General features: G+C 42.3%; 1 protein-coding gene across 2 annotated transcripts; it reads left to right on the plus strand.

Moving 5' to 3' along the window:
- Nucleotides 1–1,300: 1,300 nt before the first annotated feature.
- On the plus strand, nt 1,301–7,337 carry ruvbl2 (RuvB-like AAA ATPase 2). 2 transcript variants are annotated; one of them, XM_085174060.1, is made up of 14 exons: nt 1,301–1,397; nt 2,158–2,212; nt 2,353–2,408; nt 2,535–2,676; nt 2,833–2,962; nt 3,047–3,113; nt 4,307–4,413; nt 4,532–4,625; nt 4,704–4,922; nt 4,992–5,110; nt 5,207–5,326; nt 5,412–5,541; nt 5,653–5,767; nt 6,953–7,337. In XM_085174060.1, exons 2-14 carry the CDS (start codon nt 2,158–2,160, stop codon nt 6,976–6,978), a joined length of 1,380 nt encoding a protein of 459 aa, XP_085030186.1. In that variant the 5' UTR covers nt 1,301–1,397; the 3' UTR covers nt 6,979–7,337. The 2 variants fall into 2 exon arrangements, with proteins under 2 accessions (XP_085030186.1, XP_085030185.1); XM_085174059.1 differs by lacking the exon at nt 1,301–1,397 and adding an exon at nt 2,016–2,051.
- The last annotated feature ends 14,722 nt before the right edge of the window (nt 7,338–22,059 follow it).

A 22,059-nucleotide genomic window follows, 5' to 3' on the forward strand; every position in this document is an offset into this window, starting at 1 on the left:
ACAGGGAAGTACCGCCGTGTAATCCATTTATTTCAACAAAGTAACTGTATTCTAAATTCCACCTTTTTAAACGGTAACTGTAACGGAATACAGTTACTCATATTTTGTATTTTAAATACGTAACGGCGGTACATGTATTCCGTTACTCCCCAACACTGAGTATGACTGAGTCCTGATGTATCGTCAAGCTCTTCATTAAAAAGTTCTGGGTTAGTTTTTTACATTTATTATTCATTTATTTATTTATTCATTTATTTATTTATTCATTTTGGTTTTGTTATCGAAGTTTAAAATGAAATAAAAATTGTTGATGATAAAAAAAAAGTTCTGAGTTAGTGTAGCAACTCAGGAGCACTGAAATTGACCTTTTACCATGCAGCAGTCGCTCTGCTGTGATGTTTAAATAAAGCGACTTCAGTTTGTGGAATCTTAAGCCTGGGCCTTGAGGTGGAGCTTGAAAGGTCTAGTGGAGAGGATATGAAAACCCCTCCAGAAACCTGAAGATTATAATTTCTTAAGGTTTTCCCATTGTTCAATAATACCGCAGTCTTGATTTGTAAGCTTTTAAAATTACTTTTTGCAAATATGAAGCTGAGCTTGAGACAAAGACGACAATAAAAATCTCAAACTCATCTCCATAGTTTGGATTATAATATTTCTCAGTTTAAAAAATGAAAGGGGCTTTTACACAACAAGATGAATGAAGCAGAGCCTGTACAAAGTGGAGGTTGGTGGTAGCAAACGTTTATCCGGCCTACTGCATCATCAACACCACTCTGCAAAAACTTTGGTTCAACTTCGAAATTCTTAAACCTTTAATATAACTCGGGGGTCTTGCAGCCTCTGGTGGACAAACGTCTGCAGTACTAAGTTTGAGCAGGTTTGTTATCGTGGCTGGTGACTGAAGTGAAAGCTTCCGCTGTTAACGTGTACAAACAGTAACTAAAACAGAGCAAAGTGCTTCCTTGGCTGGTCCAGCTTACGTACAGTATGACATTGACATTTCTACAACATCTCAGTTCCTTAACCCAGCACATTACACCACTAAATGTTAAAGGTTTCCACGGACGGGCTATTTTGTTGCAAGAAGAAAACGTAAAACGTGAAAAGGGAGTTAAAGGGAGCCTAGCACAGTTTAACTACTCTGGACTGAAACGGCTACACGGATTCAAATGTCCATAATATAATCCAGGACACCGGTAAGGTTTCCTGCCACTCCCTGTAAATCACAAGCTCGTGCTGTCATTTTACCATCGAGTCCATAGAGGGCAGTCAACCCAAACATCCCCTAGCAGGAACAAAAGGAAAAGAAGCTGTTTCTGTACGGACGCTTTTAATCTGCGCACCATTAGAAAGAAGCGCCGCATTCTCACATTTTCGCGAGTGTGGCTGCACAGGTGAGTGTTCGTGCGATATATATAAACAGTGTTAACTCCAGGCTTTCGCACCGTGGTGTTACACGATGTGTCCTGTAAGATCATCCTTTCATGTTCTGTCGAACATCATGTCTTCGTCTTGCTAAGCAGGAGTTACTCAAAGAAGAAAGCTTTGAATGGAGCTAGCTAATTTGCTAACATAACATTAGCTGGCGTTAGCATTACTTGTTACTATCCTTGCGCTGTTTACTTGGCGCCAAACGAGATTTGTGGATTTTGTGTACCACGTTATTAAATCTGTGTTATAGCGATACCCGAGCTTTCTGTTGCTTATATGAAAAAGTAAAAATATGAAGAATAAAAAGCCTTAGAAACTAGGCTAACGTAACGCTAACACTGTTCTTACTCTGTTGTGGCATGCGCTCAACTCTGTCACTATGACAACCAACTGACCAGGACGGGCTCTTTAAAGTGTTAATTGTTTGACAATCTAACTACTTAATGTTGTGGTAGTCTTATCACCAAAGTGTTTTGTTTTTAACATTTATTTAATAGTGACTGGATTGTATGTCGTTAAAACGTCAGCAGAAATATCTGAACCTCTTGCTGGAGCTAATTTTTTTTATTTATTTATCTATTGTTTGACATTCTGACATGGAGTGGGATACTCTGGAGGTCTAATACTGCGAAATGCCTGTTTTTAAATGTAAAAGTAGTGATAGGAAACCGGGCAGGATCACTTTATAGTGATTAATGAATGATTTGTATGCTTTTAATACAGATGGCATCTACAAAGGTTCCAGAGGTTCGGGACATCACACGAATCGAGAGAATTGGTATGACTGAGACCCGGAAACACATGATGATTGGTTACTGTGTGATAGTGCTGTGATAGGTGCACATGGTACCTGATTTTTGAGAGTTTTTTTGCTTCCTGTGACTCACATTATTTTATCTGTTTTCACCTTGTGTTTAGGTGCACATTCTCACATTCGTGGCCTTGGTTTGGATGATGCTTTGGAACCAAGACAGGTAGCGTTAAGTCTTTAAATGCCTTTTTTCTCTCTTTCTTAAGGGGCATGTAATGGATTTGTGACTTAAATATTCTGTGTCTGTGTAGCGGAGATGTGCCTTTTACATGTCTATGTTCAATTCCAGGTGTCTCAGGGGATGGTTGGCCAGCTGGCCTCCCGTCGAGCCGCAGGAGTCATCTTGGAGATGATCAAAGATGGCCACATTGCTGGCAGGGCAGTACTGATTGCTGGCCAGCCTGGCACAGGAAAAACTGCAATTGCTATGGGTAAGATCTCCACTGGAAGCTTCCAGAACATAATATTAGCCCCAGCTAGAAGAGATATTGGTTTCTTGGATTGATGGAATTGGCTCCCAGCTTGATTGGCAGAGTGTGGGTTCAGCTGAGACTTTGTTTTTGATTTTGGGGGTTTTTCCAATGCAGGCATCGCCCAGTCTCTTGGCCCTGATACACCCTTTACAGCACTGGCTGGTAGTGAGATCTTCTCCCTGGAGATGAGCAAGACTGAGGCACTTAGCCAAGCTTTTAGAAAAGCCATCGGCGTAAGGATCAAGTGAGTGAGCAAATGCTGTAATAGAGTTTGGTAAATCTTCTTATACGAAAAGAACTGCGATTAACTGTTTTTGTTTTTTAACAGAGAGGAGACGGAGATCATTGAAGGAGAGGTGGTCGAGATCCAGATTGACAGACCAGCCACAGGAACGGTGAGCAGCTTACACTCGTAATATAGTTAACCCAGTCTTTTTATGTGGTTCTTTGGGAAGTATTTTATTGGTCACACTAGGGTTGGGCGATATGTAAACATTTTCCAGCCTACAGTCGTCCGTCCAGTAATCGACAATGGGCGATATATTTGCACCTGCGCAGACTTTTTGATGGGCGGAGCAATGTAGTCACGCACAGACTGATTTGCACGTTTACAACACAGAGGAAGTCCAAACATGGACGAACTAATTTCCCCCCAAAATCAGGGCTGTGGCGTTGACATGTTAATCATCACGACACGACAAACTGCCCGAAATGCGCTGACAGAGACATTTTAGGGATTTCGACTCAGTCTGCGCTCCTGATGGGTTAATTGTTAATCGCGTTAGTCGTGATGACGGCGCGTTAACGCTGACAGCACCAAAAAAATATGAAGTCGCCAATTTGGGATTTTTAAACCACATGAAAGAGGTAAACCTGAGGATGTAACCCAATCGGTGTGCGGCTTGTGCAGACGTATAGTGCGAGCAAAGTACTCAAACACGGCTAACGTGCATGAGCATGTACGTGTCCACCATGCAGCTGAGTATGCTAGCCCATCACCAACTTCTGCAGCTACATCATTATTAGCAACTTTACTCATGGGCAAATAAATAAATAAATCGTCCGTGTGAAAACGATCGCTGATGGGCGGAGCCTGTCGTCGATATATTCGTCCAATCGTACAACCCCAGGTCACATCATTGGTAATGATAAAACACAGACGATATAGATTTCACATGTAGTTAAATGAATATGTAAACACTGTTGTAGATATAACACTATACGATCGTGGCTCAAGAGTTGTGTGTTCGTCTTGTGATCGGAAGGTTGCCGGTTCAAGCCCCGGCTCGGACAGTCTCGGTCGTTGTGTCCTTGGGCAAGACACTTCACCTACCGCCTACTGGTGTTGGCCAGAGGGGCCGATGGCACGATATGGCAGCCTCGCCTCTGTCAGTCTGTCCCAGGGCAGCTGTGGCTACAACTGTAGCTGCCTCCACCAGTGTGTGAATGAATAGTGGAAGTGTAAAGCGCTTTGAGGGTCTTGAAAAGCGCTATATAAATGCAATCCCTTATTATTATTATTATTATTATTATTATTATTATTATTATACTTCATATAACTTGCTGAGAATTGTGTGCCTTGGATCAGGGTGCAAAGGTGGGCAAGTTGACGCTAAAGACTATGGAGATGGAGACGATCTACGATTTGGGCAACAAGATGATTGACAGTTTGAGTAAAGAGAAGGTGCAAGCGGGGTAAGTTCAGCAGGTGATCTTGTTACAGGACCTGTTATGTGATATGAAGTTTTCCAGCATCACTCAGACTTGCACAGACTCTCATGTCTTCTGAGCTTTTCTGTTGCTTTTCTCTCAGAGATGTTATCACCATCGATAAAGCCACGGGAAAGATCACCAAGTTGGGGCGCTCGTTCACCAGAGCCAGAGACTACGATGCCATGGGAGCTCAGGTCTGTTGTCACAGCGCTCAGCTCGTGCTGTTGGACGATCGCAGTATTTTAAAATCGATTTCTTTACCGTCTTTTTAGACACAGTTTGTACAGTGTCCTGAGGGAGAGCTGCAGAAGAGAAAAGAGGTGGTCCACACAGTGTCGCTGCACGAGATCGACGTCATTAACAGTCGCACACAAGGCTTCCTGGCTCTTTTCTCTGGAGACACCGGAGAGATCAAGTCTGAAGTCCGCGAGCAGATTAATGCCAAAGTGTGTGAGTGGAGGGAAGAAGGAAAGGCCGAGATCATTCCAGGGGTGAGTGTTTTTATATGCTTCTGTTTGCTTTTCATGAGTTTCTGTTAAACGCTTCTCTCTTGGTTGTAGGTGTTATTTATTGATGAGGTGCATATGCTGGACATGGAGTGCTTTTCCTTCTTGAACCGTGCCCTGGAGAGTGACCTCTCCCCAGTTCTCATTATGGCCACCAACAGAGGCATCACTCGGTACTGTTTGTCCAAACCATACTGCTTTTAGTCAGCCTTCCGCTTCAGGAAAGGTAATACTGATTAGTAATGTGCTACTCACTCATCTCCCTGCAGAATCCGTGGAACAAACTATCAGAGCCCTCACGGCATCCCCATCGACCTCCTCGATCGGCTGCTCATCATCGCCACCTCCCCTTACACCGAAAAAGAGACGAAGCAGATCCTGAAGATCCGGTAAAAACGCGCGTTCATACTCGGCTCAGCAGACGCTTCCACCTTCTGCCGCAGATGAAATGTAAAGCTGAGGTTTCCATTTCAGGTGTGAGGAGGAGGATGTGGAGCTGAGCGAGGAGGCTCACACGGTCCTCACTCGTATTGGCATGGAAACGTCACTGCGCTACGCGATCCAGCTGATCAGCACCGCAGGGCTGGTGTGTCGTAAACGCAAGGTAAGCTCGATGTGAACGACTGCAGCAGCTGCAGGTGTGTCACATCATTTGTTTCTTTCGTTTTGTCACGTTGACTCTGTTGGTGCCATTTGTTTGTGTTTTGCTTTGCAGGGCACAGAGGTTCAGGTAGAAGACATTAAAAGAGTTTACTCTCTGTTCCTGGATGAGGCCAGATCCTCTCAGTACATGAAGGAGTATCAGGATTCCTTCCTCTTTAATGAAACACGTGAGTTTGAGTTCGTTCTCTGTATCAGCAGCTCGTGTGTTCACACAAGCTTCAGTTAACCCTTTAAAACCGGTCAGAGCTGCACGCTCTGTTTTGCATAACTACTTTTAAATCCAGGTAGCTCTGCAACCACGTGAGCTAGCGCAATAATTTTTTTGCATATGAAACCGGAGGAGTTGTACTTACATCTTATGCCATCAGCTTGTCCTCGGTCACAGTTTCCTTCCACATATAGCTTTGCAAAAACTGCATAAAAAGCACTTGCAGCAACAAAAACATAATATTCCAGAAACACGCTTTGCCGATCCGATCAGCTGTTCGTAACACTTCCTACGTTGGAATAGACGTCAGCGCGAACTATCGCATGTCCGCCATGACCTGGCCGAAACCGGAAGTGATGTCATTTTCGCGGAAATGTAGTTTTTTACCATCAGGGCCTCATGAGCCTATACTGGTGTTTTTAAAAGTTATGTTTGACTTTTTGACTTTCTGTGTGGTTTCTGGGATGTTTAGGACTCATATTGCACTGCTGGAAATAGTTTATTTTGATGCATATGCTGCTTTTTTGCAAATTTGCATTAGAATATTTATTTTAGTTTTTCCTGCAGTGTATAAAAGTTGGTGTATTTCAAAAATAAAACTATGAAGACACTCAAAATAAATTTCCTGTGGTGGGAAACTATTTTGTGCAACTTTTTTGTATTTACAGTTTTGAGGGATAAGCCTCTTAAATTTCTCTAACTAGAAATATATGTTAAAAAAACAAAAACGATTTTCAATTTTTGTTGTAGTTTATTGCACTTTTTTGCAATTTATGTAATTACTATGCATTTAATGCAGACATATTATTAAAATCTGGGCTATAATGATTGTATTGATGTATAGCAACTTGAAATGCTCCCAAAAATGGCTCCACAGCATGTAAACATATAATATAAGCTCTGGCGGACTTGGTTCTATGGTCGGTCTTAAAGGGTTAAACGCTGGTTTTTACCCTTTGTGGGAGTAATTAGTGCAGATTTTAGGTTTAGAAAACTAAAAGTGATCTGAGGAAAAAAACAATGTGAAACTGCGTTATTCCAAACTCAGTGCTGCAGTCGTGCTGGAAAAGAGGACGCTCGGTTTTCTTTCTGTGTAAATATGCAGGTTTGACATGATGAACAGATGTGTGTTCTTATGTTTCAGAAACAGCTGCTATGGACACCTCATAATGAAGACAATGCTTTCTTTTCCTCCTCTGTGAAGTTTTTTTTATGCTGTTCGCCGTCATCGAGTGTTGGTGTCGATTCACAACCGGACTTCTTCCCAAATTTGAGTTTAGCCTCCTGAATTAACTGAATTAGACTGGAGATGGACTTTAAATCGAGTGAAACCACAGAGTTGTCCTTGATCTCCACACTGTTTAAATTCAAATCTTTTAGACTGAAATTCAATCAAATTTTGAAACGACCCCAGTTCTTCATCTCTGAGGCCTTGTGGCGTGAATATCCATTCCTTAAGTGTTTGTTTTATGTTGTTGACCTTTACATGGTTTATTTTATGAAAATAAGTAAACAAGCTTTTCTAAGCATGTTGAGATTCTTTCTTTCTTTCTTCTCCTTGAAAGCTACGAAACAGTTTTCACATGTTTCAAAGTTAGATTTTGGAGGCTGCAGACTCACATAAACATGAGACTGATGTGTCTGCCTGAGCAGGCGGTGGTGCAGAGTCTGGTCAGGATTACCTGTGATGGATAATGTTGTTTAATGATGTCTCAACAGCTTCAAAATTGCTGCTTCTACTTTTTTTCTTTTTTTTCTTTCAGCCAATCACAGAGGATCACATGATCAGTTTCTTACCCCGGCTGAAGAAAAGAACGTTTGGATGTAAAATTTAAAACAAAATCACTCCTAACGTTTATCACTAATAAAATAGTTACAGTTGCTACCACAAGGGGGAGCTCAAAGATCTTTACTGTAAGCCCGTGACTGGTCCTGAGAAACAATGCACTGTGCAAGCTGCTGGGATGACTGCGAGCCCTTAGTGTGCATTTTAATGAGCAAATCGAACAGCACTGCACACAGCCTAAAAATATCTTCCTGTTGAATCACTTCAGCGTGTTTGATGCGTGTCGTCCTGTAAATGTCATGCTTGAGTCTGTAGGTGTGTAGCAGGCTTTGACACTCGCACTAACGCACTCTAGAGTTTCCTGTATTCTAATGTTTAGACCCTGCGAGTCTCGTCATCCTTGTCGTGTCATATTTGGGGTTAGCCTGAGTATTTAACCAGAAATCTGACACAGGGTTCAATCAAATCATGTTTTCAAAGTGAGTGTATTTTATCTAAGTCATAAATGTGACAATAAATAAGTAGTTGCTGTGCTGTTTGGTATGTGGGCCTATCAAACGTATTATAAAAACTGTCACATTGAATAGATCACACTGGATTTTTGGTCCCATAGTCATATATGTCACATTTAATATGTATTTTTTAACAGGTTTCTTCCTGTTAAAAGGGAGTTTTTCCTTCCCACTGTTGCCAAAGTGCTGCTCATAGGGCGTCATATGATTGTTGGGTTTTTCTCTGTATCTATTATTGTAGGATTTACTGCACAATATGAAGCACCATGAGGCGACTGTTGTGATTTGACGCTGTCTAAATGACATTGAATCGAATCGTTCCATTTCTACGTGGATTCATTGAATGTTAACATATATTGGACAGCCATATTCAGATGTCTGTGATAGGCCAGTATCTACCAATAGCATCACCAGCAACCTTCAGCTGTAATGGGGATATCACCTGACTGTATCAAACCAATCAGAGCATATTAATCGATTTTACCTACACATGATCAGAGAGCAGTGCAGACTGCCTGCTCTCATGCATATTTAATGTTTAGTTGGTGTCTGAGACTTCTTACTAGGGCTGGGTATCGTCACTGATTTTTAGAATCGATTCAATTCCGATTCACAAGGTCCAGAATCGATTCGATCCACGATTCGATTTAATTCGATTCGATTCGCTTCGATTTGAATATGGGAAATTTTGACAGTCAGAAATATTATAATTCAGATCAGTACATTTACATATTTTTGTATCTATAAAAGGAAGCTGACACACGCAAGACTTTATCAAAGGTGTGAGCGTCACAGCAGATGCCTTTGTGTCAAAGTAGCTGAAGATAAAACACAGAAACACATGAAGGTGACTTTTCCTGGCCTGGGATTTTATAAAAATATTCTGCAGTACATCAAAAACGAAAGAAAACCATTAATCAACACATGAACATTACCTCTGAAGTTACAGCGGTTTTATTAGAGACACGGCTAAGCATTTTGCATTTTGCATAATTTTAAAAAGTTTACATTTGTTCAGCATTGAACGGCAGAAATTAGGTTTTCTTTTCGGAAGTATATAAAACAGAAAAAAAAAGTCGGCCGATAGCGCTGTAAACAACGGTAGACTTGTGCGTAACAAGCAAGCGAATAATGCAGAAAACCGTACAGAGAGAGAGAGGGGGAGAGAGAGAGAGCTGTGCATCGTGGTCGAAGCAAAACAGTAAAAGTAAGAGTGAATACATGACGATGTTTTTGTGAAGCGTAGTTTGGATCTTCTTTTTCTGCTGGTTCGGTCAATATGGAGAGACATCAAACTAACAGCTTTAGAATCAGCGCATAAAGGAGGTGAACACAAAGCGCAGACCCGCCGACAGATCAGAATCAGCGGGCTGTCGGCTTTCCGCCCCGACTGTGAGAAATTCGACATCTAACTGATTCTGATCCGCGGGCTGCGCTGTGTGTTTAAGTCTTTGTGCAGAATCCGTGTTCCTGCTCTCATTTACTGTTTTAGCTGTTTGGTGGTTGTTGAAATTTTGTGAGATTTCACCTGAGATTCTGGCATTTCGGGCAAAATAAATTTATATTAAAAAATCGATTCAGGATTTTAATGAATCGATTTTATGTAATCCAAGCCAGAATCGATTTTAATCGATAAATCGATTATAAAAACCCACCCCTACTTCTTACCCTGCTGCCTACATCCCATAAATCCCCTCAGTCCCACGAGGCTTCTGTTGTGCTACTACCACATCCGATGGATTCTCCGACTGGATTTGGGCCGAGACAAACGTCCCAAGGATCCAGCCTCACCGTTAGCATTTACAGAAGCGATATGGTGACGCCGTCGTTATCAGAATGTCAGCCACGTAAACCGAATCCTCTTCCTCTGAGCAGAATTAACCGTCTCAGTGCATTTAATATGGATTTGAACACACTTGCCCTCAGGACATGTTTCTTCAGCGTCAGTGCGAATGCAGATCACTGTTTACAGATCACACTCTGCTCGGCCCCTCTGGGTGGGAGCAGGTTTTGGCTCCCACTCTTCGTCTCCACACCAGTGTCCACAGGCTACGCGGCTGCACAGCATGCTAACATGTGGCATTTTGCCTGTTTCACAGATTTCGATGCCCTTTTTCTCCTCCTAGTATTCTGCAAATGTCCACAGATCCCCACCCTTCACTGACTTTATCTCCTCTTTACTTGTAATCAGCACTCAGTGCTGTTCTGTAATCATTGAAGTGCTTTGAAAACGGCGCTTCAATGAGCTGGGTCACAGTGACAGCCAGGCCAGCACTATCCTGCACTATTGACTGTGTCAAAGGTCATTTGACATTCTCACAGCCTAACAAGCCTCTGCACATGAATCTCATTAGGTGAGTGTATCCATATAAAACCAGAACGGACGTATTGATCAGCAATATTGTCAGGAAACTGATTCGCTGCTCGACCTGGATGTGACCATAATGAGACTGTTTTGCTCTAAAGTAGTGAAGGATTTTTGTCATCAGTTCATGGTGACAAGTTGTAGAAGCAACAACACAACAAAGACATGGAGGATTTTGTGCTTTTGGTCTGATTGCTTACAGCTACAAATGAGGCTCACTCAGGTGTTTTACTGCAACACTGACAGCGTGGGTGTGATGGTGTCCTCTTCTCAAAGCAAACATCAGTACGTCACAGTTACACTTACTGCTCAGACGTGTGTTTATGTCGACATGAGCAGCGAGATCTCACTGAGGTCTCAGTAAAGTTCAGCAAGTTTAGCACGGAGCAATATTTCCTGTCCTTATTTTTCTGTCCTGCCACATTTCCTCGTGTGATGTCATTCACGTCCTTTAAATAGCATTTGAGGAATTTGGAGTGTGGCGTCTGTGTGGGCACAGTGTTCACGTCTATTTCCTGAAGTCTCCGAGAAAAAACGAAATCTCTTAGCGCCATATTTGAACAGGCAGAGAAGCTGTTCCTGTGGTAAAATCAAAGATGGAGGTCAGTGGAAGGGCAGCACGCTGGATGGACGTGGTGATGCCATAAAAACAAGTTTTTATTTGTGTCCAAGTCAACTGAGGGATTATTTCATGTGAATAGTTATCTTGTAAACAGCTGTCTCACTGAATCAGCTGCTGAACAGTGGGCACCACATTTGTACATTAACTTCTGAATTCACGTCATGAAGCAGTTTCAAATCCACAAAGCTTGTGTGGCGATGTGCAATCAGCTTCCCATCACTGTCGGCCTGCACGCAACGCCTGGTCGGTCACTAACCACTCTGAATTATGTATTGGCTCCATTTCTTTGTGGTTAACATGTCTCAGCTCTTTATTCTGTGGCTGAGTAAGAGCCGAGGAAAGTGTGAGCCTACAGCAGACAGGAAGCTGGGGTCAGCTGTGCATCTGTAATGCAGCTAAACGCTGGGCAGGACTAATGTTGGGCTATAAGAATGACTTATGTCAGGTTGGTAGCATACAGGTAAAAATGAAGGATTATTTTTTATTCAAATATGGACTTTGATTTTAGACATTCAAAATATGAAAATCCAACCTGATGGGTGGAAATTCAGCCATCGCTAACACTACAAAAGCCGCTGTAACTGTAATGACATCGTGCTGAAACAACTGGAAAAGTGTATCCTGTTTGTATTCTGACATATGGTAAATGGCCTGCATTTGTATAGCGCTTTACTCAGTCCCTAAGGACCCCAAAGCACTTTACACTACATTCAGTCATCCACACATCCACACACTGGTGATGGCAGCTACATTGTAACCACAGCCACCCTGGGGCGCACTGACAGAGGCGAGGCTGCCGGACACTGGCGCCACCGGCCCCTCTGACCATATATGAATTAGTTTTCCTAACGTTTTCTCTATGATCACATTTCTGCAAAGCAAATGATTTCCATCAGACTCTCAGATGCTAACAGCTGAGTTTCTGTATTTTCCAGTGGTTTAGTGATTTAGTGCCACTGTCAGTGTTAACCCTCTCCAGGCAGGCGTTGCAGATTTGCAACAGTTAAAAACTAACAACCTGATTACCCCACATACATATTTTGAGTTTGTTTTACTCAGAAGCACCACTGCAGGACCTGGTTGTGCATTAGCAACAAAAAGTCTAATTTGAGCCTGAGAGGGTTAAAGGAAAAGTCAGAAGGTCATCATCAGGATTTGTTTATTTTCATCTGATATCTGTACAAACATTCAGAGCCAGACCAGCGGCTGCTGTTCCTGAAGGGTCGACCAGCTTGACAAATGGGACTGTGGGTATTGTAGGTTTACTGCAGCATGACTGATCCAGCCCAGTTGGAGCACTTAACTCAGGGATGTGCACATCAGCTATATGTGTAACATGTTCCTCACATCAAACATGTTTCATTTGACTACACAAAGCAGCAGATATCCTCTAATTTGGTGTCTGACCTCGTTTAAAGTAGAAGAGGTGTGGTACTGCAGGTGTGAGCATTTACTCTGTCATCTTGTTTGCATGCACCTGTGTGCAACCAGGAAGAGTAGATACTCCATGTAATTTGCCTTTCTCCACACTGTGGTCGTCACTTTCTCACTTCTCCACACACAAATCATTCACAAAGCTGCTTCCACACCTCTGCTTCTTGTGTGGGAGCGATGGATGCTACCCACTCATATGGGTGTGTGCATAAATAGCCTCAGTTCATGCTGCAGTGGAAACATCAGCTCTAAATATGGAATCGTGGGATTAAAAATAGCTCCATCATCCAGTCTTTGCAGGCCAAGCATAAGCTCATGTTTAATTCAGAAAACTCTGGTATTCATAACGCACACTTGCTCCACCCGTGACACTGAACCCACCGTGGGGCTTAACAAGCACACTGCAGTAACACTGTTTCATTGTCAATTTGCATTTCATCCTGTTAGTAAGCATGCAAATCAAATTAATCCCTCATCCCAGCGGGGACGTCGCTGACACCGTTTGAGATGAAGTTACAGTTTCAGGCCCGGTGGGAAGCGAGGAGTGATCATCGTAGCTGGCTGTGGGGTAATGACGTCTGCTCCAAAGACAGCAAGCATGGCCACTTCCTGCCATGTTCTTGACACGTGTTCCTGAATCATTTACTCCTTCACTGACGTTGCTGAGCCCACCGACATCTCTTATTCATTCCATGTGGGCAGCTGAGGGTAGGAGGGCACCTCATGAACATGTGTCAGCTTCTTTGATCGCATAATAAGACATGCAGAGATATGCATTAATGCAGACTCTGACAGCTGAAGGTCAGCCGGCTCCACGGGGCTAAAAACATCCATGATGTCCAAAGTAGAGGAGAGGAAGAGCATCGCTCACGCCAGGCAACAATGTGCAGGTCTGAAAAGTTAGCAAATAATAATTTCACACTGTTGCGTGTTAAACAATAAACCACACTCAGTGTTGGGGAGTAACGGAATACATGTACCGCCGTTACGTATTTAAAATACAAAATATGAGTAACTGTATTCCGTTACAGTTACCGTTTAAAAAGGTGGTATTTAGAATACAGTTACTTTGTTGAAATAAATGGATTACACGGCGGTACTTCCCTGTTTCATATTGTGGCGGGTCAGGACTGTTTGGGTTTTGTTTGACAGCTACGTTCTGTTGTTCCAGGCGGCAGCGTTACGGTTGCCATGGTTACAGGGTGACGCTCTCTCTCTGCGTGTTTCCTGGGTGAGAGAGGCCTTTTTGTTGTTGTTGTGCTAAGCTAACAGGCAGAATGCTACAGGTATAGCTCTAAAGAATGTAGCATCATGGGCAGTGTAGTCCGTGCTGCAGGGAGAATGGACTGCCATACACGTTATGTGTCTGTGAGCGAGGGAGGGAGAAAAAGGAAAAGTACGAGCTGTCATCGAGCAGAAACGGGAGCTGGAAGCATGTAAATATAATAATAACCACTGCAGCCAAGAAGAGAGCCTGACGAGCCCAGCTGTAAGTAAGCTATTAAGACTCAACTGTACACCGTGTTCGTGTTTTCCTCTGAAACAATAAGCTCTGTTGGAGCAGCCTTTCAACGCCTCTCTCTGTCTCTGCTAGCAAAGTGACCCAGACAACAAAGTAAAGCTAGTTTTCAGCTACGAGCCCGACATGAACCCACCGTATTAGCCAGAGGTCCCTTTACTACGGTTCGGAGCCGCAGACCTTCAGTAACAGTAATAAATCACAGCAATAGTACATTCATGTAGTTGTAAACAGCATGATAATATATTAAGTAATCCAAAGTATTCAGAATACGTTACTCTCATTGAGTAACGTAATGGAATACGTTACAGAATACATTTTGGGGCATGTAATCTGTAATGGAATACATTTTAAAAGTAACCTTCCCAACACTGACCACACTTCCATGTTTAACTTCGATCATTTAATTTTGCTGTATGCTGCACCTCAAAGATCGATTCTTGCACATCTGTTCAAAAATATCGTAAAATGTGACTGTGTGGGTCTGTAGGTAGCAGCTACACGTCAGCCAGTAGCAGGTGATCGTTCTGCAGGTCAGGTCAAAACATCCTTAAACACAACCTCAGACACGGAGCCAGGATTAACTCCAGGCTGTTGGTTGGACTTTTATGGGATTTGTTGAGACGGGATGAATTCTAATAATAAAGCGCCTTAAAGGCGACTTTTGTCTATATAAATAAAATTGAATTGAACTAATAACATGTTCATACAGCTTATTTTAGCCAATTTAAAAATGGGGCTTTGGGCAGCCTGTTGCAAAAACACATCATTTGTTCCTGTTTTGTTCTGTGAAGAATGTCAAAGATAGTTTGGCAGGAATGAAAACTGTTTTTGCACCAACAATGTGATTCTTGTTGGTGCAGCTGAGAGTAGGGCATTTCAGCATCGTGTGCAGCGTATTCATAAAAAATGTAGGAAACTACAGAGAGGATACAGAAGAAATGGAGGGCTCTTCTTCTGCAGATAAACAGTATCTGAGAGTCAATAGGAAGACCTGATGATGAGGAGCTGAGAGAAGCATCTGCTCCTTTAACGTGATCAGAAATGTTCTCAGTCTCAAAGGAAACAAAGTCCACCAAACGAATCATTCATCACACAATAACAGCTTCCCACTGCAAGCACAGTGCAGGATGGAAATCCTTACATAATTATTAAACAAACATATATTTGTTAAATGGTAAGTGGCCTGGATTTATATAGCTTTACACATCCAGTCATTCACACACTGGTGACGGCAGCTACATTGTAGCCACAGCCACCCTGGGGCGCACTGACAGAGGCGAGGCTGCCGGACACTGGCGCCACCGGGCCCTCTGACCACCACCAGTAGGCAACAGGTGAAGTGTCTCGCTCAAGGACACAACGACCGAAACTGTCCGAGCCAGGGCTCGAACCAGCAACCTTCCTATTACGAGGCGAACTCCCAACTCTTGAGCCACGATTGCCACGATGTGTTATCTCATTCAAACAGGGCTGTAACAACGCTCCTGTCAAACACTGCTCGTTTACTGCTTTAAAGTTGTGGAGAGAATATTAGGCTCATCAGTGCCTTTGTTCAGCAAACTGGATCAAAGTGTCAGAAACTAAAACAGAGTTTAAGGTTTCAAAATGACAACACTGACGTGTCAGTCGGTGTATTTCTGGCACAAAGAGTTTAAAAACCCTCCGTCTCTGTTTCCTGTGTTATATTAGAAGAAAAGCATGATGATATTGGATATGACTGTCATATAAATACACTGCATTTATTTCTTCTTCTGTTAGTCACACAGAGCCTTTACAATGACAGCGGATGAAAACTTGAACAGCTCTGCCTTAAGTGAACTTGTGATGAAGCAGTCAGCTGTTTTTGCCTGTTTCCCCTCAGATGCTCAAACATCACAGAGTTATTTGTAGTTTTTAATCCTTTTGTACTCTCAGCTCCTCCTGTCCTGTAATGTTGGTAGAAAAAGCATCTGCAACACACAGAAATGGTAAAATGAGGAATATGTGAACTGATGAGCAGAGTAAGTCGAATTAAGTGCTCAAAAGCAAACATATTTCCTTTGACAGCCTCGCAGAAACATCCAGGATGACTTTAGAAATGTCATCGTGTTTCGATGAAGGTGACTGTGGCAGCGTGAGCCGGGTCAGGACGGCGGGTGGTCACAGAGGGAAGTGAGAGATTCACAGAGGTGATGGACTGTAAACAGCTGTGGTTTATGTATCCTGATAAAAACTCTCGACTCCGTTTGAGATGAAAGATCTGCTTTGTCTCAATCATCAGATCTGACTGCTCAGTCGACCTTTTCGTGGAAAACACACACTTTGCTTCACATATAGTAACATCTGTTATTTTTGTCGGCTGTTCCTTATTCCAGTTAAGAACATTTTTGGCATTCGATGTCAGAAAGGCCACGTCTGCAGAATGAGTCGTCATATTCAGAGTCTGAGATGAATCAAATAGTGATTGTCCCCACAGCAAACCTATCGTGTCCTGATTCGAGTGACTGCCAAGATTCCGCTTTTTCCATCCATCCGTTCTCTTCCACTTATCCTTGTCAGGGTCGCGGGGGGCCGGAGCCTATCGCAGCTGTCTGAGGGCGAGAGGCGGGGTCCAGCCTGGACAGGGCGCCAGTCTGTCACAGGGGTGTTACACAGACACAGACAACCATTCAAACCTGTGGGCAATTTAGAGTTTCCAATGAACCTAAAGCCACTAACTGGTGTCTTTGTGGGAAGAAGGCGGAGGACCCGGGGAGAACCCACGCCGCCGTGCTGCCTTGTCTTAGATTTCATTTACAGAAACTATTTCAGGTCTTTATCGAAAGCTTTGTGTTTTCAACTTGTTGGCATTCATCAATACTCTAAAATAATCTGATATTTCTTACAGCGTTCGACTGCAAAGACTAAAGTTTGGAGATGAAACCTGTGTGAGGTTTCACAGAAAACCAGCAAAGAAACAAACAGAACGACAAACATGATTTTTCTGTATTTTTACAGCAGTGAACTTATTCTGAGGATCTTTCTAACCTAAACTTCCCCGTGTGTCGTCCTCTGTGAGTGTAAGTGGGCAAAGTGCAGATGGAAATTCCAGCGCTGCTAGAACGGTCCCCCTCTTCCTGTCTACGCCCCTGTGTTTCCTGCCTGCTGTACATGACTAGGTGTGTTGACTTTGAGATTGGAACATCGGACTTTGGGGTACATATTTGTCCGACTGTGGGAAAGGGTGTTGGTTTCTTTGGGTCGTTCGCCAACTAAACACTAAATCTCCACTTGGAGCTTGCTCGGACTCCTGACGTCAGATCAGATAGTGAGGTCCTGTTCAAACTGTGGTTTAGCCTAATTAAAGGCCTCCCACACAACGTCTCAAGTCTTCTTTTGTCACAAAAGCAGCGTGTACTTACTCCTTCTGCTTGTACAGCCTTGTCATAGACCCATCCACTGGCGCCATTAGCAGTCATGTGAGGAAGCTGCCCTTTCTAATAAGCATCTGTGCAGAGATGACCTTTTGGTGAAGGTGTCCTCACTTCCCGGGAAGTTAAATATATATATATATATGTCTTTTTTACAGAATCCACAGCACGGATGGAGACCTGTGATGTGTCAGCTTGTCTGTAAACCAATCTCGGGGCTGCAAAATTACTTTGGAAACAGTCTTACAGGGCCCTGCCTCACTGCACCTGAACAATACAGTGGTTCATTCACGGATCAGCTCCTGCCTTCTCTCGCTGTGATGAAAATTAAGTCTTTGTAAGCCGTTGCAGAGATGAGGCGTGTGGAACTAGATAGGATGTAGGTTTATTTCAAAATAAAATGCCTTCGATCTGACTCATCCTTCGGTGTCTTCACAGCAGCAGAGTTGAACAAAGGCAGGTGACATTTTATTATAAGGTTTACAAAATACTGCTGCTGCTGAATGATGTAGCAGGCTGGCTAATGACGGGTCTATAGCACAGTAAGTGGATTCATTTACAAGCAGAGAGGGTTCACAAACCATTTTAAAAGCAGCAACAAGAATCAAAGGACTATGCTCATAATAGTTTTGATTGTAGAAGCGAAATGTGAATAAAAACAGAATGTGATGACTTTAAGACTTTAATGAGAATAGCAAACGTGTTGAACGTCTGATCTGAGAGAACGAACCCTTTTCTGTAAAGTAACAGCTGATTTTGATGTTAGCAGCTTGGGATGGGGAACAAAAGCAGGAAACTAAAAGGAGTTTCTCAGAAGTGACGATGGGCAGAGGTTCATCAGTCTGTAAAAACTGTTTCTGGAACAATTATGAATCCTGTAAATATCTCATCATCTGCAGTTAGGGATGCACCGATACATTGGTATCGGGGCCGATACTGTAAAATGTGTGTGTACTCGTACTCATAAAAGTTAACCGATACCATGAACCGATACTAACTTATTTCATTAATCAGAGGGTGGCTTGTCATTTCTGTTGTAGTTTTTTAGATTGGCCACTAGGGGGACATCCCGCGCTAAACAGGCACAGGGTTAGGCGAGTGAGACTGGCGGCTCCAGATAAAAAAGATAAACTGGAGGCTGCTGTAGCTTGGCTAAACAAAATGTCAGCAGTGTGGAACAGCCAACTTTAACTCAGGTTTTGGAAAAGCGATGAAAAATGTCAAGAGAAAATCCACGGGCAGTTAAAATAACAGAGGCTCTGACTCATTTTATCGCTCTGGATGACCAGCCAATGCCGGTTGTCTTCTCAGCATACTAGAGTTGCGATATGAAATTCCCAACCGCCCATACATCAGGGAGATAATGGTGCCAAAACTTTCTGAAGAGGTAAAGACAAGCAGTGTGTGCGCGATGTCTGTTCTTGGTTTAACGGCACAGTGGACTGATGATCCACGGGCAGATGGGGAGTTCGTTCGTCAATGCCAAATACTTTCGTTATTTTGTTTGTTTGTTTACAATATGGACACTCTGCAAAAATTATAATAACTAATAATAAACTTATAATTAAGTTTATTTTATTCTCAAACCTAATTTGTATTTATTTTATTCCAAACAGAAGTGTTTATTTATTATTCCGAAAGCTCAAGACAGCGCCAATAGTTCAGTGGTATTTTGTTAAATTACAATATGGACACTCTGCAATAATTTAAAAATTTATTTTATTCTCAAACCTAATTTGTATTTATTTTATTCCAAACAGAAGTGTTTATTTATTATTCTGAAAGCTCGAGACAGTGCCAATAGTTCAGTGGTATTTTGTTAAATTACAATGTGGAGACTCTGCAATAATTTAACAGAAGTGCTTATTTTTCACTTCAAAATTTTTTGTGGTCATTTTTATTAAGATTTTATTTTTTATCGGCAGCGAATAAAATAAAACCTGTCTTCCAGTTCATTGCATTTGTGTGTGGTAGAAGTATCGGTTTTTGTACTCTGTATCGGCAAGTACTCAGATCCAAGTTTCGGTATTGTATCGGTTTGAAAAAATTGGTATCGTTGCATCCCTATCTACAGTACACGATGATTCAGCGCACCTGGAGAAATATCTGTGTGAGGGACTGAAAGTCAATACTGGACGACCACGATCAGGCTGAACTGCATGATTCTGTAAAACAGTCGTGATTCGGTCCTGGAAATCACTGCATGGGCTCAGAAGCACTTCTGGAAGTCTGCAAACACAGTTCAAAGGTACAGGCAGGTTTTAGAGCAACATGTGCTCCCATCTACACACTTTATTTTTGAAGGATGTTTTTGCATATTTCAGCAAGACAACGTTAAATTGAAATTTGCATCTAACACAACAGCGTGGTGCTGACCTGCCTGCTAACCCAGAGAGGAGACCTGGTTGAGCATCTTTAATCCCACATCACCGTGGAGGAATCAGCATTACTATCCTTGCTGGTCTCCTCAGCTCCCAGATGTTTGCAGACTGTGGTTAAAAGAAGAGGGGATGCTACACAGCAGTAAACATCTCCCCGGACCAACTTTCAAATTCAAAATGATCTTCTTTCTTAAAATGTTGATTTTCTCAATTCAAACCTTTGATGTGGTTTGTGGGATCTACTGGGGATAAAATCTGGGTTTGAGAGATTTTCAATCATTGCACACTTTTCTTTAAATTTACATTCCTCACAATTTCTTTGGCATTGAGTTTGTGTACAACTGTAAGCCCCGGGTCCGTCTGTCAGGTTGATTTATTGCAGCAGAATGCAGTTAAAGTCTGGTGTCTGTGCTGCAGCAGCCTCTCCCCACATGGAAATGAGCAAGTGATGAGCAAACATACAGACGCGTCAGCGCTCATTCTGCAGGTTAAACAGACTGACAGCGAGTCTCACAGGGTTTCCTCCATTTCTGTGATACCAACACTAACGATTAACATTTTGCCAAGCAGCACAAAACTGAAGCCTTAATAACTAAAAACTCACTCGTCGGGCCCTTTTTAATAAAGATTTTTCCTCCTAAAATATTTGAATCCTTGTATTAAAGTTACAACCAAACTACGTTACAGATTAATATCTGCAACTCCAGCCAGAACTAATCTTTGCACTGAGCATTAAAGCGCTATTTAAACACACACAGCACCGACAGATTCATGCTCTAGTTCTTTCTCTAGTTTATGCACAGCCTCTCAGCTACATATCAGTCGAGGCGCTGCTGCAGTGCGAGCTGTCCTCACATTCACACAGCGAGACGAAGCAAACGCCGTAGTGATGGGATTTCCGGCTCTCTTTAGAGAACCGGCTCTTTCGGTTCGGCTCACTAAAAAGAACCGGCTCTTTCGGTTTGGCTCACTAAAAAGAGCCGGCTCTTTCGGCTCTGAACTGGCTCTTCAGGTTGTTTTGTTGCTTTAATTAATTTATGCACAAAATGAATTACTAATGTAAAAAAAAAAAGTGGTTTTATTTATATATGTTTCTATATAAATATATGCGGTGGCCCCTAGAGACAAAACACGTACAAACTCCAAAACACATTTCTAGCATGAACTGAACTTCCAAAACAGAGCTACCTAGATCACTTAAATTACACAACTGAAAGCATATGTGTATTGTTTGTGTATTTATATACAAGCATTCATATATGGTCAAATAATAAAAAAATAAATAAATGTTCATTTACCTGTTACTACCACACACCAAATCTGGTCGTTGGTACTTGCTGGCTTGTGTAGCGACTAGGTAACAAAAGTTCAACACTGCCCCCTAGCATCCTGGAGCACTGCTGTTGTCTTTTGTATGTGTTTTGGAGTTTGCACGTGTTTTTACGTGTTTTGGAGTTTTTACGTGTTTTGGAGTTTGTACGTGCTTCAGGGTTTGTACGTGTTTTTTATGTGTTTTGGAGTTTTTACGTGTTTTGGAGTTTTTACGTGTTTTGGAGTTTGTACGTGCTTCGGAGTTTGTACGTGCTTCGGAGTTTGTACGTCTTTTTTACGTGTTTTGGAATTTTTACGTGTTTTGGAGTTTGTACGTGCTTCGGAGTTTGTACGTCTTTTTTACGTGTTTTGGAGTTTTTACGTGTTTTGGAGTTTTTACGTGTTTTGGAGTTTGTACGTGCTTCAGGGTTTGTACGTGTTTTTTATGTGTTTTGGAGTTTTTACGTGTTTTGGAGTTTTTACGTGTTTTGGAGTTTGTACGTGCTTCGGAGTTTGTACGTGCTTCGGAGTTTGTACGTGCTTCGGAGTTTGTACGTCTTTTTTACGTGTTTTGGAGTTTTTACGTGCTTTGGAGTTTGTACGTGCTTCAGGGTTTGTACGTGTTTTTTATGTGTTTTGGAGTTTTTACGTGTTTTGGAGTTTTTACGTGTTTTGGAGTTTGTACGTGCTTCGGAGTTTGTACGTGCTTCGGAGTTTGTACGTCTTTTTTACGTGTTTTGGAGTTTTTACGTGTTTTGGAGTTTGTACGTGCTTCAGGGTTTGTACGTGTTTTTTACATGTTTTGGAGTTTTTATGTGTTTTGGAGTTTGTACGTGTTTTGGAGTTTATACGTGTTTTGTACGTGTTTTGGAGTTTTTACGTGTTTTGGAGTTTTTACGTGTTTTGGAGTTTGTACGTGCTTCAGGGTT

Source organism: Neolamprologus multifasciatus, chromosome 10 (assembly GCF_963576455.1).
Source record: "Neolamprologus multifasciatus chromosome 10, fNeoMul1.2, whole genome shotgun sequence".
In the NCBI taxonomy this organism is placed as follows: Eukaryota; Metazoa; Chordata; class Actinopteri; order Cichliformes; family Cichlidae; genus Neolamprologus; species Neolamprologus multifasciatus.

Excerpts from the sequence above, each read along its gene's own strand:
- ruvbl2 (XM_085174059.1), top strand. The coding sequence starts at position 2,031 with ATGGAGTGGGATACTCTGGAG. Across the intron at positions 2,213-2,352 it reads CACACGAATCGAGAGAATTG|GTGCACATTCTCACATTCGT; the intron begins GTATGACTGAGA and ends CCTTGTGTTTAG. Across the intron at positions 5,327-5,411 it reads AAGCAGATCCTGAAGATCCG|GTGTGAGGAGGAGGATGTGG; the intron begins GTAAAAACGCGC and ends TTTCCATTTCAG.